Source organism: Cyanistes caeruleus, chromosome 4 (assembly GCF_971803275.1).
Source record: "Cyanistes caeruleus chromosome 4, bCyaCae1.hap1.1, whole genome shotgun sequence".
Taxonomy (NCBI): domain Eukaryota; kingdom Metazoa; phylum Chordata; class Aves; order Passeriformes; family Paridae; genus Cyanistes; species Cyanistes caeruleus.
The window spans coordinates 77,883,937-77,907,600 of record NC_141704.1 but is presented as its reverse complement, the minus strand read 5'-3'; the positions used below and the strand labels follow the sequence as shown (position 1 = coordinate 77,907,600).

The 23,664-nt window shown below is 40.1% G+C and overlaps 1 protein-coding gene across 20 annotated transcripts in view; it reads left to right on the top strand.

Moving 5' to 3' along the window:
- Positions 1 to 23,664, top strand: part of SOX5 (SRY-box transcription factor 5) — a 295,218-nt gene that overhangs the window by 146,620 nt on the left and 124,934 nt on the right. For all 20 annotated transcript variants that reach the window (XM_086885461.1, XM_086885460.1, XM_086885454.1 and 17 more), the window contains 2 exons: positions 4,694 to 4,866; positions 7,317 to 7,385. In XM_086885461.1, coding sequence (XP_086741587.1) covers positions 4,694 to 4,866; positions 7,317 to 7,385 — 242 coding nt within the window. The remainder of the gene's footprint in view (positions 1 to 4,693; positions 4,867 to 7,316; positions 7,386 to 23,664) is intronic.

Here is a 23,664-nt window from a genome sequence, read left to right as displayed (position 1 = left end):
GGCACTCTCCTTTTGCTCCTCACTCAGTACTTCTGTGGTCTAGCTTGCTGTCAAGCTGTAGGCTGCAATAATGGACACTTGGGGTTTTTTCTCTCAGCCCTGCTGCCTGGCTGGAGTGAGAGCACTGCAGTGTGTAAAGGCCAGCTCCAGAACCATTCCCAACTCTGTGCTGCTTGGAGCAGCTCCCAGGGAATTTAGGAAGGAGGCAGCTGAAGATGGCTGCTGGGGTAGAGGTTTGCACCCCCTCCCAAGTCAGGGTTAGCAGCCATGTGGAGAGTTCATTAACTCAAGAGTGGCATAAACTGCCTTCATTCTTGTTGTTGGTTCAGTTGCATAAAATACTGACATGTTTTGCCCTGTAAGCTACAGAATTCTTTAGATGGAAATCCCTTATCTGCCAAGACACTTCACACAATGATATAGGTTTATAGATCTCGTGCAGGTTAACTGAGAGAAAATAGTGAGGGTAGGACAAAAATCCACCATCCTTGTTTACCCCCAATCTGTGGCATCTAGAAAAGCATCAACAAATAACTGCAGCACTTAACTCATAATTTTTAATACACCAAGAAAAATTCCTATAACCAATTGTACTTATGTAGTGACCCCACTGTTGCCCTCACCTCACCTCACCATTAAATAAATAAAACTGTCCGTGCTTTGGCCTTCATATGTTATGCAAAGTAATGTTTGATTGGCCATGGCAACTGTGAAATAGCACTTTAGTTGACCATTTCCATGAAGGTAATTATAGAGAAGGTGTGCTAGGTAATAAGGCTAACATAAAAAATACTAAACTTAAACTAAATGTAAACACTTAACATTATTATCAGGATCTGATTCAAGTATTTCCCTTGTTTTTCATTTTCACACATTTACAAGCCACCAGTGACCTGCAAGGTATGTTAGAACTATGATTCATCATCAGTGGGGCTTATACAGATGTGTGAATAAGACAAGGGGAAATCTGCACATAACTCACCATCTCTCATTAGAGCCACACATCTGATCTTTTTTTGCCTCTGGTTTTCTGCAGGTCACTTGAGAGTATGGCTATCCAAGTACTTATTTTGCAAGGAATTATTACCTCAAAGAATTGAAATTATCATTAAATACTATTCCAGTTACTGGAAGGATGGCTTAGTCCTGTGAAAAAAAGTACCTACTAAGCCATGTTTTCCAGGAAGTAGTCTCCAACAGAAGATTTTTTTATAAAGCTGATGCTGATAAATTTTCCCCTTTGGTTTATTAGCAAACTGAAATAGCTTGAGAAATATAATGCAAGAAGTCTGCCTTTTGTCAGACTACTCTCACTCCAGCTGTATAAACCCAAGGAATTATGCATTGTACTTACTAAGTAGGATATAAAACACCCCTTGTGAGCATTTCAGATTTTCTTTAAAAAACTGGATCATTATGAAGAGACTTGAGTCGATTTGTCCCTGGCTGCATGGCTGCAGTGTGCCTGTGATTCTGATGTCTGCATTGGTACTTCATTGCACTGCCTGCTTACTCTTATTTCACATAGTTTGGGTTGGGAGGTCATCAGGTCCAATCCCCCTGCAATGCACAGGGACACCTTACACTACACCAGGTTGTTCAAAGCCCTTTCCAAGCTGCCCTTGAAAATTTCCAGGGATAAGGCATCCACCACCTCTCTGGGCAACCCATTTCAATGTTTTACCACCTCCATTGTAAAAAATTTCCTCCTTATGTCTAAGCTAAATTGACCCTCTTTTCGTTTAAAACCATCGCCTCTTGTCCTGTCACAGCAGGCCCTGCTACAAAGTTTGTCCCCATCTTTGTAATCTCATTTTAGGTACTTGGGAGGTGTCTCTGGAGCCTTCTTTTCTCCAGGCTGAACAGCCCAAACTCTCTCAGCCTTTCTGATTCTGATAAGAGAGGTCCTCCCTCCAGCCCTCTGATGATGTTTGTGGCCTCCTCTGCTCCTCTTCCAACAAGTCCCCCTCTTTCCTGTGCTGAGGACCCTGGAGCTGGGCACAGCTCTTCATCTTTACTCTTGGAATCCAGAGAAAGCTGCCCTTTTCCTGGAGGGGAAGTTTTTTTGCTGCCCTGTGGGTCAGTGAGGCTGCAGAAGCAGTGCAGGAGGTGGATGTCCTGCCTGTGTCTGGTGCCCTGCTCAGGTCAGTGGCACGTGGAGTGTCCTGTTCCCAAAGCCAGAGCTTTGGCGCGCGGGGTTGGCTACCAGCACGTCTTTTTCTGCCTAACTCTGTGATCTCTCTGTCTGTCAGTTTACACATATGGAAACGTTTTTCCACCTTTCAGATTAATTTAAAGATGGGGATTAATTTAACTTTACAAAGTGCTTTTTGATTCCCAACTGAAAGCTACTGTAGTAGCTCAAAATACACGGATGAACCAGCACTGGCTGAGGAGCTGTGATGTGTGTTGGTGTATTTGACAGTGATTTCTTTTTGCTTACCCTGACTCAAGAACTGAGACAATCCTGTGTATTCCTTCTTTCTGTAGGACCTTCCTCCCCTCTCTCTCATGCTTGCATCCACCCCTCAGTAAAAGTCAGGCATAAAATAGCTGCTGAATAAATAAATACAAAATATTTTGTTTTCAGATGTTTCACTTCTAGTGGCAGTATCAGTGCATGATAGTCTTCATTAGAGGGGCATTGCAGTAAACCCACATGGACAGACCAAGGCAGGGGCTGCCTTCTAGAATAATTCTTCTACACCTCTTGGAAACACTGCACCTTTTTTCTGGGGAAAAACAAATAAAGGATGAAGAGTGGCAATAGAAACTTCTGATTAATTCCATGGCCAGGTGGCAAATGCATTACTTGTAGCAGTTCTCTGTCTCCAGTGTTGGAAGGAAAAATCATAGATAGAAGTGTTTTCTTCAGCCGTGATAGTGTTTTAGCGCTGGCTTCCATTCTTTCTCACAGCTTTTAGCAGAACAGGTTTAAAGTCCTATGGTTTCTGTTTCAGTGTGTTTCTCAAGTTTCCAGCTTGTACCACAGTTTTTCTGGAGGCTTTATCTGAGAATATTCTGCTGTAGTTCTTTGTTATGTGGTGAGAATATTTTCACAGAAATTTCTAGAACCCTAATAAAAAACAATTTAATTACATTTCTTCTGTCACGTTTTCTCCTGGTGATTCTTTGTGGTTTTCCGCTTGCATATGGCTGTCTACAAATGGATTTGGACTTGGCTAATGTAACAAATGGGATGTTGCTTGGGATCACATCACTGAAATTAAGTGAAAATAACAAAGGGAAAAAAGAAACAAAAAGGTAAATTAAGGTAACCATCAAGCAAAGAGCCCTCCCAGTGGTACCTCAGAGGCTGTGGCACAGTCTTTCAGAGCAAACAGTAGATGATTCACCATTTCAGACATTTCAATCCAATCTAGAAAGCTGTAGTAAATATATTATAGGGAACATTCCTGCACTGGCAGGGGGGTAGACTAAATGAGCTATTACCAGTAGCTCTTTTCCATGTCTGACTGATAGTTGGCTAGGAACATGTTTGCTGTAGTCGCCAATTTTTTTTTTTTTTTTTTTCTTTTTTTATTTTTTTTTTTTTTTCACTTGGAGAACACTAGTGACATTGGCAGAAGAATGCTTCCAGTGTTTGAAAGAGGTTTGTATGGAAGGGTGGTCCCAAAACCAGGCTATTTTCAGAGGAGGCATTAACACTGATAGCCTTAATCCTTTCCTAAAGGCTTTTTAGAAAGGTTTTCATAGGATCTGACTCATGTGAGAGGGTGTGGTGGTATTGGGGATATCTGTGGATTAGCTGCTACACATATTTTCAAGTCTTTTAAATTCACAGTCAAATGATTCTACATATATTAAAAGTGCCCTTTTTTTTGGTGGGATTTTTTTTTCTTTTTCTTTGGTTTTTTTTTTTTTTTTTGAGTATGATTCATAGCTTTTGATTTTTCTTGGAATTTTTTCTTCCCTTCCCTTATAACCACTGTCCTTCTGGGTAGAAAAATAATTTCTTCAGCACAGTTATGAAAGTGAGATAGTGAGTTCCTCTGTGTCTGCTGAACTCTTATTAAAAAAAACATCTAACAACAGTACAAATGAGAGTGATGGTGAGTTGTGTTTAACTCAGGTTTTCAGATATGTTTATAAAAGACTTTTTCCTTTGAAAGTGCACCTTGGTGGCAGCAACAGCAATAGGAGTTATTGACAATTTAAGTACTATATAATTTAATCCTAATCAGGGATGTAGGTGATATAGCAGGTTATAGAGGGATGTTAATACTTATCCTACATCAATGCTTTGACACTTACAGAAATCATACCTTTACCTAAGTTTCTGACATAAATATAATTGTCTTAGAAACCTGGAAGGGTTGATTTTTTGATCCTCAGTGTTTAAAACTTGAAACTTTCTCAAAATAGGCAGTATTATTTCACTTTATTAATCTGACAGAAAGGCAGTGGGAAACAGATGAAAGGGCAAAGAAACATTGAAGGGGTACACCAGATCAAAGCCTGCATACAGATTTATCCTCCATGGCTCATTTTCCTCTAGAGAAACAGGTCTTAGTGTGCAGCATATTGCAATATGCTGCTGCTGCTGCTGCTCTTTGGTTCTCCTAAAACTTTGCTTACAGTAAAGCTGCAAAATGAAGAGCTGGATTGCTCTAAATTTCCTCTCTTCTCCTTACCCCTTTTTTTTTGTTTCCCCCCACCATATGATGCCCAGGGACTCCAGAAAGCCTCGCTGAGAAAGAAAGGCAGCTCATGGGTATGATCAATCAGCTGACCAGTTTGAGGGAACAGCTGCTAGCAGCTCACGATGAACAGAAGAAGCTGGCTGCATCTCAGATCGAGAAACAACGCCAGCAAATGGAGCTGGCTAAGCAGCAACAAGAACAGGTGAGTGATTATGACAGTGGCTTTCAGCTTAAATCATTTCCTAGAAAGGCTTTCCAGTAGTTTATCTTTCAGGCTTCATACTCTAAAAGTTGTTCTGCACCCGAAATCTTTTCCATTTGTTCTCCAAGGTGAAAAAGTTTGAACAAAAACATATCAGAAGAATGATTTAATTTGAAATATATCCATCTTGGAGTTGTTCAGAACCTGGTGCCAGTAATGCCAAGGTTGTGAGTTCAGCCTTTGCATGGGCCATTCACTTAAGACACTTGACAGTCCTCGTGAGTCCCTTGCAGCTCAGAATACTCTGCAATTATATATTATCTTTCAATACTTTTTTTGGGGTTTTAAACTATCTGTAAATAAACAGGCAAATTCAGCCCTCCTGAATAATCTGGTGAAGCTGCTTTAATTCAGTAATACTGAATAGGTATAAAAAGAACAAAATGCAGCACTTGGATTGTAATGTGAGAAATGAAAAGGTTGGGTTTTGCCAACTGTGGAAAAAAGCAAAGAATAATATAAAGTCAGTGAACAAGTGTGACTTTTATTCTTCTGCACTTGAGAGGCTTGATTTTCAGTTCTTGCAAGTATGCCCTTCACTGGAAATGCAAACATGGTTTTCACATGTGATCAGTTCCAGTGTGCATACACGGACATACAACGTTTTAGGCAAAAACATAACTTTTCTCACAGATTCCACTGTGCAGATTTTAACAGAAATTAATGTCCACTTTTGTACTTGAACATGAGCAGAGAATATTTAGATGTTTAGTCCAAAATTTTATCACAGAATTGCAGCTATGTCTTATGAAACTCACAAAATTCTTTTAAATCTGTCATAGTTGTCATATTCAGTGTTGGTATTGTGCTTAAGCAAGGCTTAAGATTTCTAAACCACTGCTGATACCTTCAGACATTTAAGCCTTGGTTTTCCCTGTTTTTAATTATTTAAAAACCTTATCTTAAATAAAGGGTGTTTTGGCCTTATGCCTGAAATCCCACACAGGGAGAACAGAAGTGACTTACCTTGGGGAATTCGTATCATGCTGTTGTTAAAACAGCAAAGGTGGATGAAGGAGTGAAGATGGAATTGGCAAGATTCTTTCACGAGGAGACATCCTGTAGGAGCTGCTCCTTTTATCCTGCCTTTTAAAGTCACTAGTGCCACAGGATGGCTGAGGGATTTGAAAGTGAATAAGAAAATGAAAACAATGTAAAGAAGCAATAAGAAATTAGGATAACTGGGATTTCTTTTAATTGAAGAAAACACATATACTTCTGTATTATGCAGAAATTAAAATATCCAGACTCTGAAAAAAAGTAGTGATAAAAATTACTTTTCTTTCTTGAAGAAAGGCTCCAGAAAGAAAACATTTATTTCATCTGTTAGATGTGGAGCTAACTATGACTGAGTGTTTCTTATGCAAATAGTCTAATAATAGAAAGAAAAGAAAACACCTGAGGGGAAGAAAGCACAAAATTTCTCCCAGTAAGTATGTATAAGTTACCAACTGACCCTGAGTTGTGTACACATAACACAGGGGAAGAGCAGAGCTCTCTCTAATGTTTGTACTGCTGCACTGGCCGTTCATGAGAGCAGAGCTTTTGTGATAACTTAAATGAAAGTTTTTAAAATTTGCTTTTTAAGTTCAAGAACGGTTTGTCTGCCTCCAGCCTTTAGAACTCTTTAATTCCATTCTGTTAATGTCTGCTTTTTTCCTTCACAGTGTCTAAAATGTGTCTATGGCAGCGTTTGCAATCATTTAGCAGAGAGGGAGGGTGGAAGTCCTTAGGGAAAATTGCACTTGGCTTTGAGAGGAGACTTAGAACAACTCCATCCCCTTCCATAAACGGGTTTCAGTGTTGAGCTTTGTAGCCTTAGTGCTACTGCCCCCTTAGTTTCTTGCAGCTGATACACACATTGAAGAGTCAGTGATTTTTCCAAACTCAGTTCCAGTCTCTTTGTGCCTGTTTCTACATTTAAAAAAACAAGAAGTACACTAAGAACCTTCCTCCATGGTGTCAGATTGCCACTTTTTTGGAATTTTTGAGCAAGTGGTGCCAAACAGAAGAATATTTCTGGCCATCCTACTTTTTTTGCCTTTTCCACTTTCCTCCACTATTTTTCAGTTTCCCTGCCAGTATTGTTCTCTCTCCTGGGGAATTTTAGCAGTGCCATTTCAGTAAGATTTTTTTCATAGGTCCTTGTCTTCATTTCCAGTATGTCATTTTCTGTAAGATTCCCTTTCTCACTAGTATTAGCAATGAATTGTTCCTGAACATGTGCCCCTTGCTTCAGCAGCAGTCTCCAGGCTGCTGCCTCCTGCCCTTGAAGGTTTCTTAGCTCAATGGAGAGGTTTAAAGAACTAAGCAGGGTCGAAGCTTCCAATGGATGGAATCTGGGAATGGTTATCCATATCTCATGTTTCTTCTGTGCAATTTCTTCACAGATTGCAAGACAACAGCAGCAGCTTCTGCAGCAGCAACACAAAATTAACCTTCTTCAGCAACAGATCCAGGTCAGAGACACGTCTCCTCCCATGCCCCTGTTACCTCTCTTCCTTTCCCTTTCCCCACTCTTTCCCTCAGCCATTATTGCCACAGTTTCTTTAAGAATCTCTGCAGTTGGCTGGCATCTTGTTTATGGAAACACATGAGGATTTTACCTGTCATTTAGCAAAAAAGGTTGGTTTCTGGAAGGCCTTATATGATTAACATGGGTCCTGTAGGGTCAGGAAGATGTTAGAGGAGCTGGTCACTCAAACAAGCATTTGCAGGACCAAATCCTCTTTCCTCAGGAGTGACAAAAGCATTGCCAGAAAGAGTTTGTTTGGAACTGATGTCCCACAGCTCCGTTTTTAAGGATTTGCTGAAGCAGTTCTCTTCAGTGATTGATAATGTAGTGCACCTTCTTCCCTCTGCCTGAGGTGTTGGAAGTCTGGGAATTTTTATTTGTGGCGAAGTATTGTGTAAGTGAGAAACTGGTCAAAAGGTTGGTCAGATTCAGGAGAGCAACTGTGTAAATTCCAGGTATCTACAGTTTATTTCCAGTAGTAGAAAAAGCTGTTAAACCAGCATAACCAGTAAACTTTATTTAGCCTCTTTCTTCCTTTATGTATTCAGAAGTTCCTTTTCGTGCTATTGACTGTAGTTGATTACTTTTCTCCCATGTGCATGCTTCTGTTTTGGGAACAATGCAAATCAGTTTGCCTGTGAAGGTTTCCAAGGAATAACAAAGGAGAAGTTTGACTTCTTGCTGATATCTAGGATCAGGGTAAAATCTCTGTTTTTCTGGTGATGCAGTTTGTACAGAGCATTGCAAGTTGCTGTAGCCTGTTCTGTTCGTTCAGTGGCAACAGCATTCTCCTTCCAAAGCTTTTCGTTGCTATTTCAGAGTGAGTTGCCTAAAATGATTAGTGACAATTGTAAACCATTTAAGAAAACTTAATTCCAGCCAGATCAGAGGAGCTTCATACTAGAAGAAAACTTGGCTCTGTCATTCCAGAGGATATTCTGTCCATATCAGGACTTGTGCATTTATGAAAAACTCCTGGGAAGGTCCACCCCTCTGTTAAAAGGCAACTTCTGTACAAAATGTGCTTTGCTGAAAATAATTTTGAGATTGGTAAGACTTGGTTTGGCCTTGACCTCTGTATTCTTTTCTTCTTCTTTAATTTGTGTGTGGGAGGGATTTTTCTTTATTGCTGCATTTTTAATAAGTTTTTAAAAGAAAAACAATAGCAAAACCTGTACAATAGCACAGAAGATATTTATATTTTTAGCATTTAGCTATGGCAGCGAGAGAGGAAGTTGTTTTATAAGCAGTGAATAAAAATAAATTGAAGTAACATAATTTGACCCCAACCCTTTTAAGTTTTAACGCCTTGTAGATAAGAATGAAGTATGTTGTTTTTAGGGTAGTGAAGAAAACCCTGGTTATTGATAATGAGATATAGAGCCTTTCATCTCTTGATCTCTGGTCCAAGTTTGACCTAAGTCAGTAGTAAATGAAAGTCAGCCAACTACCATCTGATAGAAGCTGCAATCCTTAGAAATGATTTGGAGGTCGGTCTCAAGGGATTTCAGATGAAATACTGACCCTGCTGAGGTCAGAATTTCACCTCCAGGGTCCACTTCACACAAACCCCATGAGATTTGTGGCACCCTTCTTTTGGATGGTCAGGCAAGAATTGAACAGGCAGTGAGACAATACTGTTCTCTCATTCCCACAGAGCTGTAGTGAAATTTTGGTTACACTGCACAGGCAGTCTGGACAGTTCCATGCCCTTATGATCCTCAAGTCTCATGAACCCATGAGTTGCAGCCCATAATTGTGAAGGGAAAAAAGTTTAAAAATAAAAAAATAATCCTTATCAACATTGAATACAAAGCAAAATACTTCTCCTCAATTAGTGACTGTCAGAGAAGAAACAATTCTTAAAGAAATCATCTTTTATATATAAATTAAGACAACGAAGTCACCCTAACGTGCCCATGTTTAAAATGGTCAGTGAGTTTACAGTCAGTTTATGGGTTATGGTAGGTGGAAGAAAACTGTGACAAGAATGCAGCTCTGAGTTCAGTTTTTCTGACCTTGCCCTAATTAATCTAAGAGGCTTCTGTCACACTGGCCTGAAGATTGAAATAGCATTAGATTTATTGACAGGGAAATACTCCTACAAAGAGTGGATAACTCTTGGACTTATGTGCAGTTGAATGATTATGCTGTAGTTATGTACACAACTTATTTATGACAAAGGAATTGTTTTACTTGAGCCAATTTTTTTCTAAGCTTGTAAGAGTTGCCATAATTCCAGATAAATTATTACACAGAAAAAAGCTACGAAATATTGGATTGAAAGCATCATACCCTAAGGTTAAAATAAAGCATAACCTGGCTGACCCCATGATTTATGAGTCCTTTCTCTCAGTGTGCTAACTTGGAAACAGTTCCCTCTCTCCTTACCCCATCACACAATCACTGAAAAACAAAACGTAACCAGGGGGAGACTGACGTCTCTCTCTGCCTTAGAGAACTGCAAATGCTCAGTGTAACTACAGCTCAATTAAACCAGCACTTCTGTGATGCTGGAGAAAGATGCTTTAGTTCCTGGAGCTCAGAAAAATGTACCTGGCATGTGAGTCTCTAATTGACATGTCTTTTTCAAGCCTGTCTCTTCTGAATTAATTGGAAGGTGGTGTCACTAGAACAGAAAACAAGTTTGTATGGAAAGTTAAGTAAACTGGAGAAAAGTTGCAGATTAGATTAAATGTGAGAATCTGGATGACCTCAAAATGCTGAAACAGGTACTAGATGGGATTTTGTGTTTTGGCAAATGTTTGTAATTTTTTTCCTACTTTCCAGGATGTTCTAGACCTAGTTTGTGAAGAGGTTTGAGTTTCTCTGAATAATTAACTAACCCTCCCCCATTTGTTTTTATGCTACTTTGGAATGCATCCTCCCATGCACACTGCTTTCTGTTCTACCTAATCTTTCTGTGTAAGGTTTTCACTGGAGCAGTTTCTGCCTGCTGAGTATTTGTGGTCTTCTCCCCTGCACCCCTCAGTCGTCCTGTTGTACCGTAGATGGAACTGGAGCCTGTGTTTTCACAGCTCTTGTGCAACAACCACCCCAAAGATTTCAGGTTGTATTTTAGAATGGTAGTGATTTGCAGCTGTAGAACAGGCTGACACCTAGTACAGCTCAGCAAGTTCTTGGCTTCAGTTTGGTTTTGTCCTTCAGGGCCTCAAGGGAACTGTCCTGGTTGCCTACTCATCTTTTGCAGGGTCGTAATCTGCTTCCTGGTGCCCTTACTCTAGAGCCTGGGGAAGTCTGAGGCTCTGTAGCTATCATGTCAGCTGGGCAGAGAGTGGAAGAACCTTGGAAGATGTTTCTCATGATGCTGAGCTTGTCCCCCAGTACACCCTAAAGGTGTCCTGCTTCAAAGGCTGTCTCTGAAACACAAAGTTTGGAGGGGTCATGCAGTTCACTTGCTCAAGAGAAAAAGTCTAGCCCAGGATGATGATGGAAGGGTTTGCTTTGAAGCTCAGTGACGAATGTCACTTTAATTGAACTATATTTAAAATGAAATATGGTTGTTAAAATTCATAAAGTAATTCATATTCAGTAGGGCACTGTTGATAAAATAGGTCAACCTTGCAGCCTAAATTGTGATAAAACTGATACTGCTAATCTCACAATTTTGTAGAAAACCTGACAATGGTTTATATTTTTTTCCTCAAGCCCCAGCTTTTGGAGTCATGTGATGACAAAAATGCCAGCTTTCATTTCTCCAAAATGTAAACTTCCAAGTCTCATATTTCCAGGCAAAATCTGAAACCATGAGCACTACAAGTTCCAAAATTAGAAGGCAAACAAAACAGAGGCCAAATGCTGTTTTCCAGTCTGTTCTGATTTTTAGACAAAAAATTTTTTGGGGAGCCCAGCTCAAGATCTTGGAACACTTCAGGTTGCCAGTAATGTAAAACTAAGCTCTCTAAACAGCAGGAAGCAAAAATGCTGCTTTAAAGTGTTTCTAGCATTTAGGCCACAGTTTTGTTTGACTTTTTTGGTTTAATACTGTCAGTACTTGCTTAATAATTTGTATTTTTTTCTGAGTGACATACTTAGCCCAGGAACCGAGTGCTTTCTGAAACTTGAGGGCAATTCCTGACAGACAGTAACCATTTGATGACTGTGTGTTTTAGGAGAGGGTTTTCATTTTCCTTCAGTTCTAGAGCAGATGTTTTAACAGGACCCTTTTTTGGTGAGAAAGTTTGGACCACTGAGAAGTGGGGGATCCCAACTAAATTCTGATGCAAAGCTGTAATGAGTGTCTCTGGCCTTCTCCACCTGTTACCAAGTGCCTGAAATATCGGAATTAATTTCCCCAACACTGAAGAGGTGTTAAAATAATTTCATTCAGGCCTGAAGGTGCACGCAGGAGATTCTAAAGTGGGCGCGTGATTCTGCAATAGGGTTATTTATGTACAGTCCCTCTGTGCATAGAACAGTTAACCTCATCACCACAAATCCCACCCCAAGTTCCCAGAGATTCAGTCCTTTGTTTTGTCTATCACTGCCTTCCTGGGCCAGATGTCTTATTCTTATATCCCAGCTGTCCTTGCTGAAAGCAGCTTTTGCAGGCCTTCTTTGCTAAAAGTTTCACAGGCACAGTAAAAATTGAATTAACCTGTTTTGTATCACACTTGCCAGGTGGGATGTGGCTTTGCCAGCTCCCAGGTGGAAAGTTTGCTGTGGCCTCGATGGCCTCAAGCTTTGCAGAGCCTCAGCAGCTTGTCTAGAAGGAGGTGTGGGCACCAGAGCCCTCCGGGCATCATGCTGCAGGCTTTCTGGCTTTCAGAATCACTCAGCTGCCCTGCATGTCCTCCCAGCTCCAAAGGAGGCTTTCCTTTGTGAGTCTGGATCCAGGTTTCCATCCTCCCACCCGAAGTCAGCTGGCTGTGTCCCTTTCCCCATGAGCTGTGTTGGTAGATGAAGGGACCTGGCTGCACTAGTGTGTTCTCAAACCAGAATATTCTCATTCTCATTACCTCCTTCTGAGGTTTAAGATGTTGTTCCAATTTGGAATGTAATAAAATCTTGAACTTTGAATATCCTGTAGGATGGCTAGTCCATTTTTCAGCCAAATCTATTTTTCAAAACGTAGCTATATTTTTGGGGGAGGAAAGAAGGATTTGGTTTCTGAGTTACACAGAAGTTCAGCAAAATATTTCTTGAGCTTAACATGCAAAGTTTTGAAATGACACAGTTGTTATTGTCAAAACTTTCCAAACAGCAAGAGGTTCTGGATTGACTCCAGTCTTCCAAAACAGTGGTAGAGACCTGCTTCCAAAGTGCTTTAGATACCACAATTTACCCACGCAGTTATGGCAGTAATTTTTGTTGTTTACATTTGTTGTTGTTTTGAACTCCTCAGGTGAGCAATCATCTGTTATCCAGAGCTGGCTGCGTGATATCTAGGCCTGTTTGTGTTCTTTTTGTTTTGTTAGATGGTACCAGTTTCTCACTCTTGTTGAGAGAAGACACAGATTAATTGACTGTACAAAAAGAAATGTGAAGATTTTTTCCCTACCCCAACAAGTTTGCAGTCTTAAATTATACTTCCGACATGACTAAGCCCTTCATTTTCTTTCTTCTGCTTATAAAAAAACTCCAGCAGGCCACTATATGAGCTAAATACTTGGAGAACTTTGAGCTTTTGTTACAATAAGGAGGGTAGAGGTCCAGATTCTCATCTTTGCACTGTCAGAGTCTCCTCAGTGCAGCCACAAGGTCTTGGGGCATTTCTTTCCTGTTTTCCAGCATCTCACATCTGTAACCAGAGTTCTCTCGAGGCTTTAAAGGGATGGAGAGAAGAGTCCTTCACTGGAGACACAAAAATGAGCAGCTGCTACACCAGGGCTTGGTTACAGATTTAATAATGCCTGTTGCTTCTGGATTCCTGTTTTCCCCAGGAATTCTGCTGTTACGAGAAGTCAGTGACAGCAGAGCAATGCTTTGTGGTGCTACAATCGCTTTGCAAGCCCTTGCAAGGCAGAACAGTATTAGTTTTTCTATAATTAGAGTCCTCTTTGCATGTTAGAGAGAGGTGAGGACAAAAGGTTTCCTTAGTAAGACAATAAAGCTGTTGAAGTGAGGGCAAGTGAGGGCCTGATCCAACTCCCACTGAACATGGAGAAAAGGCTCTTGTTCATACTAGTGGGAGTTTAATGAGTTTCTTCAGTAGGAAACTGTGAGAAAGTATCTTCCTCCTCACTCTCCAAAATATTTTTAGAACAAGCTCTGTCCACTGAAACGGTTTGTTTTTTTCTTTTGTTTTGTTTTGCCAGTGTGGATATGACAAGCTATGACTGCACAGTCAAACTGAGCAGTCTCGTGGATGTGGGGACATTTTGTCCAAATTTGTCATGTGTCAGGAGCAGCTGTTCTCCCACAACTTATAAACATGGGCATACTGCATTCAGTGAGACCCAAAAGGGAGTCACACTACAGCCTTTCCCATGACTTTGCAACCTCTTCCCAAACCACTGACGTTGCCAGCAAAGAGGCAAAACAATTGTTCCTCACAAAGCTCTGCAGCTGATGTCCTATCAGTTATCAGAATAACTTGCCTGTCCCTTGAGCAGGAAAAAATCCCCTGGGAAAGGAGTAATTCAAAACCACACACATAAGCATACACAAAACCAAAAACAAACAAACAAATAATGCCGAAGACAACAACAAAAACAAAACAAAAACAAACAAAAAACCCCACAAAACCCCCCAAAAAAGCCAAAAAAACAAAAACAAACAAAAAACCAACAAAAAGCAAAACAAAAAGACAAACAAACAAAAATACCCAGCCTCTAAGGTTCAGGGTGGAAATAGGAAAAGGGAGGAAAAAAAGAGAAAAAGCAGTCAGAATGAGCTAATTGCTTTCTGTCCTCTCAACTTCCGCTAATAACATTTGTGTTGGGCTGGACTTTTGAGTAACCTGTGGGACTTCATTTTCTTCCCTTACCGGGAAAGTTAAGTTATGTAAAAAGCTGTTGAGGTCTTTATCTGTACTTCTTTCAGTGCAGAGTATCATTTTGCACCATGGTTTTAACTCCAAAGATAACCCTTAGCAAGTTTCTACAGGTAGTTTAATCTCAGGCATTTTCTTTACCCTTATGCCATCCAAATTTGTTGACTGGTGTAGTTGTGCCAGTTCAAGCCAGGAGTATCTGCTTAAAACTTGCATGAGCTCAGTAGGTCAGAGCATGGGGCTAACTGTGCCAGGGCTGGGGGTTTGATCACCAGATAGGCTATTTCCAGAAGAATTGAACCCTTGTGGGTGGGTCCCTTCAAACTCAGAATGCTCTCTGCTTCTGTGAACTTGAATTTACTGAAATTGCAAAGGGCATGTTTGATTGAGGTAAATCAGCTTTTTCTGCCTATGCTGAGCTACTTGACTGCAATAGCACTTGCTTTCTCCAGTGTTACTGGTCCAAATGTTCTCAAATTATAACATGTTTTGAACTTCATGCCTTTTTTTCCCTTGCCATTTTAGCATCTTTTCTTAATTTATTTTCTGTTACTGAGCTTTCAGTGTTCCCGTTTTCCAGTTCTCTCACACAATCACAAGGGAAGGCCAGAAACTTTTTGTTATTAAAAACCAGAACACTGAAACACCCCAAATAATCCAGCATCTAAGGCTGTAAGGAAAAGGCCAGCAGTCCAATCCAGTCAGCGCAGCTGGCAGTGTTGTGCTCCAAGGCCTCATCTTGGTCTCTCTCTCCTCAGCAGGCATTTCATGGCCACATCTTTTTTTTTTTGTTTGTTTGTTTTCAGATCCCCTCTCCAATTTCTGCATCTCTCACCCATCAGCTTTGATGATTTTCTTTCACTTTCAGCTCCCTGGTACTGAGTTTCTCACGCAGCTGCCCATCCTCTCCCTCAGCAACTTCTCCTTTCTGCCAGCCCTCCCTTTCCCTTCCCCATCTGTATTTCCACGGCCTTGTTAATGGTTTTGTTTGGCATTTTATTGGCTGTGGAGCAGTGGAGGTCATTTTGTGGGTGTTTGTATTGAGAATGGGTGGCGTGGGGTGCCGTGTGAGCTCCGTGCATGTTTGTGCACCCATGGAGCAGAAGGTGTAAGTGTGTAAGAGGCTGGAGAAGCTGAGCATGAGCTCTTTGTGGCCGTGCTCTTGTCTGTGTGTGGAGTGTGTGTAATCCTGAGCACTTCTGTTGTACAGCCAAAAAAGGCTGCTGCTGCTGCCTCTGCAGTAAGGTAAAGCAGAAGATAACAATAAATTTTTTACTGCTGGCTGGCAGAGGTGTTTAGGATGTGTTTTCTTTATATCTTCATCCGCCCCTAATTGAAGATGCTTTAAAATTGAATGACTAGCAGTCAAAACGTGTTTGCTTCAAGCTGAGAAGAAAAATGCTGGTGTCTCTTCTTCCAAACTGATTGCGCTTTGTACACAACTGACAGCCACAGTCACTTTGAGTGACTGATAAGTGGGAAGCTTTGCCACTTATCAAGGAATGCACGCTGAAAAGAAAGGACTGGAGCCGTTCAGATGCTTTGGCATGTTCAAAATAACATCTCACATCAGTCAGGCTCAGAAGCACTAAGAGACATTTCAAAATAAACTTTATATCTATCTATCTATCTATCTATCTGGAGGCAAAAATTCAATTTAACAGACAAATCACTGTGTGGCATCACATCGGCTCTGAAAATGAGAACATCGTTATAAGGGTCACCAGTTGCAAAATTACTCAGATGGCTGTGTAATTGGAGAGCATTTATTGTAGGGTCTCACCCCACAGAACAAAACAGATTTCACAAATTCACAACTGCATGTTATTCTGGTGGTTTCTCTAAGTTGGGGGGTTTTGGCCCTGTTGGCCAAGTAATATTTAGTTTATGTGGCACAGGACATCCTGAAGGATCCCAAAGAGAATGGAACTCTAAGCTAAATTCAGATCCCATTTATTTCCTCTTCAATTATTATGGAAAATGCTTGGGATTGCATGGTTCTTGCTCAGGAAATGGTTCTTAAGGTTTCTTTAGGTGTTTACTGTGTTTTGTAGCGATGCACAGCACGAACAGAGGACGTCATTTTTCTGGTAAATGTTAATGTTATTTTTCAGTCGTATGTATATTAGGAGATTGTGACCTGCCAGAGTATGAGGGTACATTTTCTTGTCCTGACTGTGATGACACAGGGTGTAGGGTGGGCTGGGTCACTGGACAGGAGTCTACCTGTTAAATATACAAGCACAGATACTCGGAGCTGAGATGGGAATCTCCAGTTGGAGGATAGAGAGACACAAACAAGCAGTGTGTAATATCCCAGAGTGAAATTTGGACAGAAGGTGGTGTTGATCTGCATCCATTAGCACTACTCAAACAAAAAAAGCATCCATTAACACTACTCAAACAAAAAACCTGCTGCCAGGTTTACAACTCTTACTCTAACAACACTGGGACTGTTGATGTATAAGGCCCATTATCTTTTATTATGATTCTAAGCTCTGGGCATCTCAGTCTGCCCAGCTGATTCTATCTAAAATGGTTGCTTTTCTAGCCAAAATGGCTGTATTTGAGATACCAAGGTTGCCACCAGCATCCATACCTGTGTCAAGAGGGAGAGATTGGAAGATCATTTAGTTCCTATTGCCAATGACTTGCTTTTCTGCTTCACCACTTGCCACGTTAAATGGTCCCAACTCTGTTTTGATGGCTCATTCAAAACAGAGCACTTCAAACTCTCTGCTGGAATAATGGCTTTAAATGATTCAGAGGGAAAGGGTGGTTCCACCTACCCAGTCAATACCATTATCTTCACCATCTTAGATTTTCCTTGGACCTGTGCTGTCCAAAAGCTGATGATGCCTTACTCTTCTTGTCTCAGGAGACAAGGTGAGCTCACTGTGCAAGAGGCCAAGAGGAACAGTTTTGTTTTAGCTGTCCTCTTTCTGTCCCTCACCTGATGCTGAATTGCAATGTCCAAATTCAAGTGGAAGGCAGTTGGTTGTGCTTGGTGTTTGTAAGAAGAGTAAATGAAATATTTTGTAGTTCCTTGAGGGGCTGTGATTTGGAGGGATGGTCTGAGTGACTCCTGAATTAAAATTCTGGAGAACGAGAGGGAAAGGTACAGTTGTTTTGTGGAAGTCTCAGTTGAACAAATGTTACCTGGAGGGTAATTTGGTTTTTATTTATTTTCATTTATTTTATTTTTCATTTATTTTCATTTATTTTATTTTTCATTTATTTTGCATCTTGTGTAGAGTCTTCATTTAAGTTCACTTTTCACATGAAAATTGAATAAAACTTGTAGCAGTTAAATAATTTTAAAGAATCATTCCAGATTTTTATTCAAATTGATTTAAAATATGCTTTGAAGAGATTTAGAGATATATGTCAGGGTTTCTTGTATTTAAAAGTTAAATAAATAAAAGAATTTAAGTTCCAAGATAAGAATAATAAAGTTATAAAAAATAAAATGAAGACTTACATGGAAAGTAATAATAATAAAAAGAGACAAACTTAATTCACAGTACTTGGAGTTCATAAATATTTGGTACAGTGAGTGGACTAATTTTACGATGTGTGTGTTTTAACTTTTTTTTTATCAATTAGACTTATTTAAAAGATGATAGTGATCCTGTTCAGCAAATTATTCTAAAGTTGGAACTTGGATAGTTTCAACAAAATAGCAATTTAAAATGGATTTGGACAGAAATGATTGAAATATTTCTATACTGTTGTGTGCTGTGAACACTGTGTGCAAAGAAATACGTTTTTTGGGTAACAAAGTAAGGCATTTGAGAGTTACAAGTGCCAGAATTAAGTGAAATAGATACCTTTATTTTATTCTCATGTATCTCTGTCATACATGTTGAATAAAGAAATTGTATTCCAGAATTACCTGATAATATAATTTTAAACCGTACTCAAAAGTGGGAAAATTAAAATTATATTGACAACCTTAATTCTGACATTCTCTAACGTTCAATTCCTTGACTTTTCATCCAGTGTAGCATTATTTTAACTGGTTTTCTGTGTGGTTTTGATGACTGTAAAAGCACAGGATGCTGATACACCAACCACTTACAGTACATCTATCTGCAGGTCAGTGTGAACCCTGAAATGTCAGCATGGGAGAAGTGCCAACTGGCACTTGGGTTACAGGAGAAATCCTGTGTACTCCTGCCCAGACAGAGCAGTTCCCTGGCTGTGGTGGATAAGAGCCTGTACTATAAAGTCCCCTCTTTTTCTGTGTCACATTTCCTTTCTTCCTTCACTTTTGAGTTTGGTTTCTTTTTAGTTTTGGTCTCCATCAAAATAGAGAAGACTTTTTATTTTCCTATTGCCATCCTCTTCACAAAGGTAGATGAGTGATTGAGTACTTTTGATGAATTTGGGCTGGTTGTGTTGAAAATGGAGTTTGATTCCTTTTTTTTCAGCACCCTCAGCATTTGCTTCTTCCATTCTCCCTCAGTGGGGCTGGGACTGGATCAGTTTGTGCCACTAATCACTTCTTTTCTCCTAATTTACCACGTTCTTTGTACTTCAGCAAAAAACCACCTGAGGCTGATGGTGCAGTGTTTGATGGAACCTGTGGCAGCATTTGTCCATTTAAAGCTGTGTGTGGTGAGAATGTTTTCTTACCTTGCAAAGTGTGTGTAGAGTCTTGCCTGCCATTTAAGCACTTCTGAGCTGCTGTGAATAAGCAAGAGGGACTTTTTCATGTGCCATATGTAAGAAGTTTCAACTTAGTAATAACCATAAGAATCACATACATATAAATAAGGCATAATTTTCATTTTCTTTAACCCCGGGGTTCTAATTTGTAGCCCAGGAATAAAAAAGCATCTATGGGACAGCTCATTGGTTACATTCTCACCTTATACACAGGTGTAAGCTGCCTTACACACATTTTTGTGCATGCATTTGAAATGCCCCCCTCTAGATAGCAGTTACAAACCTGACTACTTTACTTTTCTGAACACAGATTTTTACTGGCTCTAAAGGAATTTAGAGGGTGAAGGAAGGATATTTTTCCAAATGAGTGCTACAGGTTATGAATACTTACTAAATTGCAATTGATTGTAGTTGTGAATTTTTCAGGGCTTTCTGAATTCTTCAGCCATGCTGGCGATTCCTCTTCATCTGAGATCATGGCAAATAGGGAGAACCCTAAATTTAGAGCAAGGTATATAAAAAGTGTTCCCCAGTGATGCAAACAGACTGATGCTTATAAAGCAAGATGCAGTATAAGCAGAAATAGACTCAAATTACTTCACATTAGACAAAATCAGGAAACAAAACTTTCAGACTTCTTCTTTTTCCCATCTGTGATTCTCTGAACATCCCCATGGTTGCAGACACCCCTATAAATGTTGCTGCTGTTTTTCCATAGAACCTGTTTCTGGCAGCAGGAGGTTTCCCTGGGTAGGATAGCTCACGTGATAGATCCAGGAATTTCTTTGTCATTGTATTGGTAAGCAAATTTTTGGATAGCTGATATATTCTAGTGACCAGAGTTAGAATTATGCTCTATTTCTTGCATTTATTCTTTATTTGAAATGAAAGGCAGGCTTGAAATTTTATTTTTCAAGCATTTTAGCTTTCTGTGTCGTGAGTTTCAGGGTGTCTTTTAAGTCTACTTCCCTTGCATTATTTCTTAGTGCACAGTTCAGAATTCCTGTCTTTTTGGTACAATCAGAATAAAGAAACTGGAATTGTAATGAATATACTGACATAGAAATCTGTATCCTTTGTTAAGAATATTTGTGTTTCTTATTTAAAACGTCCATTTTGGGAATTCTTCACATCCCCTTTGTGTATCTGGATTTGTGTAAATCACAAGTTTACTTTCTGCACCTTTTGAGTAGGTTGTTTGAGCTCAGTATGCTCTTAGCAGAAACTCTTGCAGAGATCCCGTGGGAGGAAAATTGTCCATTGTGTTCCTTTGAAATCTGGCTATCTTTTTTCCTGGAGCTGGGCTCAGGCAAGTTTATTCTTCCACCCAGAGATATCTTAGGAGGTTCCTGTCCTTTCTGGTGCCTAGGAAGCAGAGCTCAGATACATGTATTGTATTTGTTGCCATCATATAATCTCTGCAACTTCCCTGCAAATATAAAGAATTATGCTTTCCCCAGCTGTTCATTTGATAGGATTCTAGTCCTTCATTTAGAGAAAACAGTGCTTCTCCAATTCCCATTGTTTGAACCATGGCCTCCTTTCTATACCTATTGTTTGTTTTGTCTTTCTTTTTTGTTTTGGGTAACAGGTGTTTCTTTCAGGCAGTCCAGGCAGCAAGGCAAGGGCTTCCGTTGTGGCAGATCTCTTGAGACTTTGATTAAACTCTTCTTTGTGATAAGAATGCCACTGCCTTCAAATGAATTGCAAGTGAAATCTGTATTTGCACGAATGCCCTCCATCCCTCTGCCCTCTTTGCTTCTCTGGCTCTCTTTTGGTTTGGGTGTCTTTGCCTTTTCTCCTGTTTGCTCCCCAGAACCGATTCCTTCCCTTCCCAACACCGTGCTCCCCTCAGAGCCTGGATACAGCTGTGGGAATGGTTTCCAATGAACAAATGTTTCTGCAAAAAGAGCTTGCTTTTTCCCCTTTATTGCCTTCACAAATGCCATCACTGTGCCTCAGAGAGGCTTCCTCAGAGTTTCTCAGTGGGAACCATGGGTTAGAGAGTAAGCACTTTCTCTGCATCTCCTGAAGCAGCTCTTGCTCTAGTGGCTGATAGGCACCACAGATACTTCTCTGCCTGCCTTGCCTTTTTTCTTTCACACAACCTCACCTGCTGTCGAGTAGGAGGCACTGCTGTTCATCTGGTTTTGCTGCTTAGTTGTGGGAATACTTCAGGGGCAGGAGCTTAGGTGTGTAGTAGGCAGAATGTGTACATAAATCAGTACCTGATGCCAGCTTCTCCAGTGTACATTTAATATCCTTTCAGGTTTTTGTTTAGAATAGGACTGGAACACACCAGTATGATCTTAGTGACTGATTCTCTAGATGTTAAGAAAGGCAGGGAAGGGAAAACCAAAGAGGAGAAAGAGGCTCGTGCTGTGTTTTTGGCTGGTTCATTGGCTCATATTGTTCAGGTGTCCTGACAGAATATTGCTGACCTATAGCACATTATTTTCATGCCCTTCTCTTCATGCCCAGACATTTATTGGTTGGAAGCCCCAGGGGTGAACTGATACAAAGCTGTGTTAGTCACAGGAGATGTGATGGATGTCCTGGGAGCTGTGCCAAACAATTAAGAATATAGGCATAATGATTTACAGGGTAAGCAAAACCTCTAGAGAATGTTGCATCTGTACAGGCTGCCATGTGAATCTGCAGAAGTTGAATAATTTGCACCATTTCAGTGTTCAAAAGACAGTGCTTATCTAGGGAATGAATGTAGATGGACTCTTGCTTTCAGCCTGAGACAGAACCTTCTGCTGGTGACTTTCTGTTGCTTTGATCAGTGGTTCAGGCTTCCAAAACGTCACCTACAGTGCCATCAGATGCCCTCTACACAAATTGTGTTTTTCCTGCTGCAGTTTTCTGACTGCACTTACAGTGGCAGGGGTATCAGGACAGCCTGGATGTGACATGAGCATTGGATCTGTTTTAGTGCTTCACTCAGTGGCAGTGGCAACATCTGTGGAAAATGTGAAGATAACTGTCAGAAAGCATGTTTGAAGGGTGTTTAATTTAGAAACATTAAGTCCCCCCCAGGCTGACATTTGCTTTAGCATTCAGTAGTTAACAGTGGAAGGTGGGACTTTAATAATGCTATTTAATACTATTTCCTAAAAGGCTTCTTTCTCATGCAATATGTTGTCTGGTTTTGGTGGTGTTTCATTACTGATTGACTCAGTGGAGTTTTATTTGATTTTACCATGACATGTTGATTGCAGGAACCCGAAATTCCCTCCTCTTGTACAAAACATAAAATCCAAACATGAGCATTTAGAGACACTTTGTGCTGAAATAAATGACCAAGATGAGGAGAAGCCTAACATGATATTACAGTTTTATCAAGTTCCACATGGCTTCTTCTCTGTATTAATTTTCTTAACATTTAAGGAATCTGAACCACTGTTTTAATACTTAAATACGAAAAAGACAGATCATTTTGAGAAACCAGACTGTTCTGAAAGCAGCCATTTCTTAAGTTCAAGCATGCAAACTTCACTCAGAGTGTGGGCACACGTTCTAAGAGCCTCACAACATTTTTTTAAATTTTTTTTTTTTTTTTGACGTCATCTCCCTGCTCCTTCAGGAGCTGCCCTTTTGTGGAAGGTTAAGCCTTCTTTCCACCAAAGGGGGACTTGAGGAGGCTTCCTTGGAAGCCTGTCATTGCTGTTCCTGGATTTCACAAGGCAGAAATGCTTCCTGAGACATGTGTGAAGCTCACCTGCCCAGGAAGATTGCTACTCACCAGCCTGCTTTAAGACGGCTTTGCATGCAAAAGACTGATTTTCTTCATTTTGGGACTATCACTCAATGGAAATGTCAGAAATACGGAAGGATAAATACCGAGTTACATTAAACAGATAAAAAAAAGCACTCTGAAATTATCTCCTGGCTCCATGTTTTCTGAGGTTTTGCATTAGCAGGAACGAAGTCACGGTGTGTTGACACAGTCTAATGTGCAATGACATAATACCTGGAGTATGGAGACAGCAAGAGGCGCAAAATCAAACTTATCTGAGTTTTCACAGGAAAAGAAGGGATTAAACTTTGCTGGTTAAAATATGGATTTTTATTTTTTTTTAATAGAAACTATCCTAGTTCGATTGAGATAAACCTACTCAGATCTAATTCTATCCAGTCCCTGGGAAAAGTGGGCCTTAAGATGTTGAGCCTATTTGCCCAATCCCTTTTTTTAGAAATAAAGATTAGGGTAGGAAGTTTGGTCCTTATCTCTAAGGTTCTTACTGCTTCAGAAGGAAACTGAAATACTTACATGAAGGACACTTTCTTGAACTTGTGATTTGTCTTCACTCAGATTATTTCAGAAGCTTTGGCAATGTAGATTTCCCACAATGCTTGGCTACTTTTGTTTTACACCTCCTAGAGGAACTATGATAAATTGTTTCTGCCTATTAAATAGTAGAAAGAGATGTCAAAATACTCTAGTGACTTGAAATTCAAATGTTACTCCCTGTGCATGGAAACTTGCTCTGGAAGCATCATCCCTTATTTCATAACTGCCAGGTACGATTCTTCTCTGCCTTTTCATCCCTTGTAGTTACTTATAGCTCTACAAAATAACATTAAATCACCA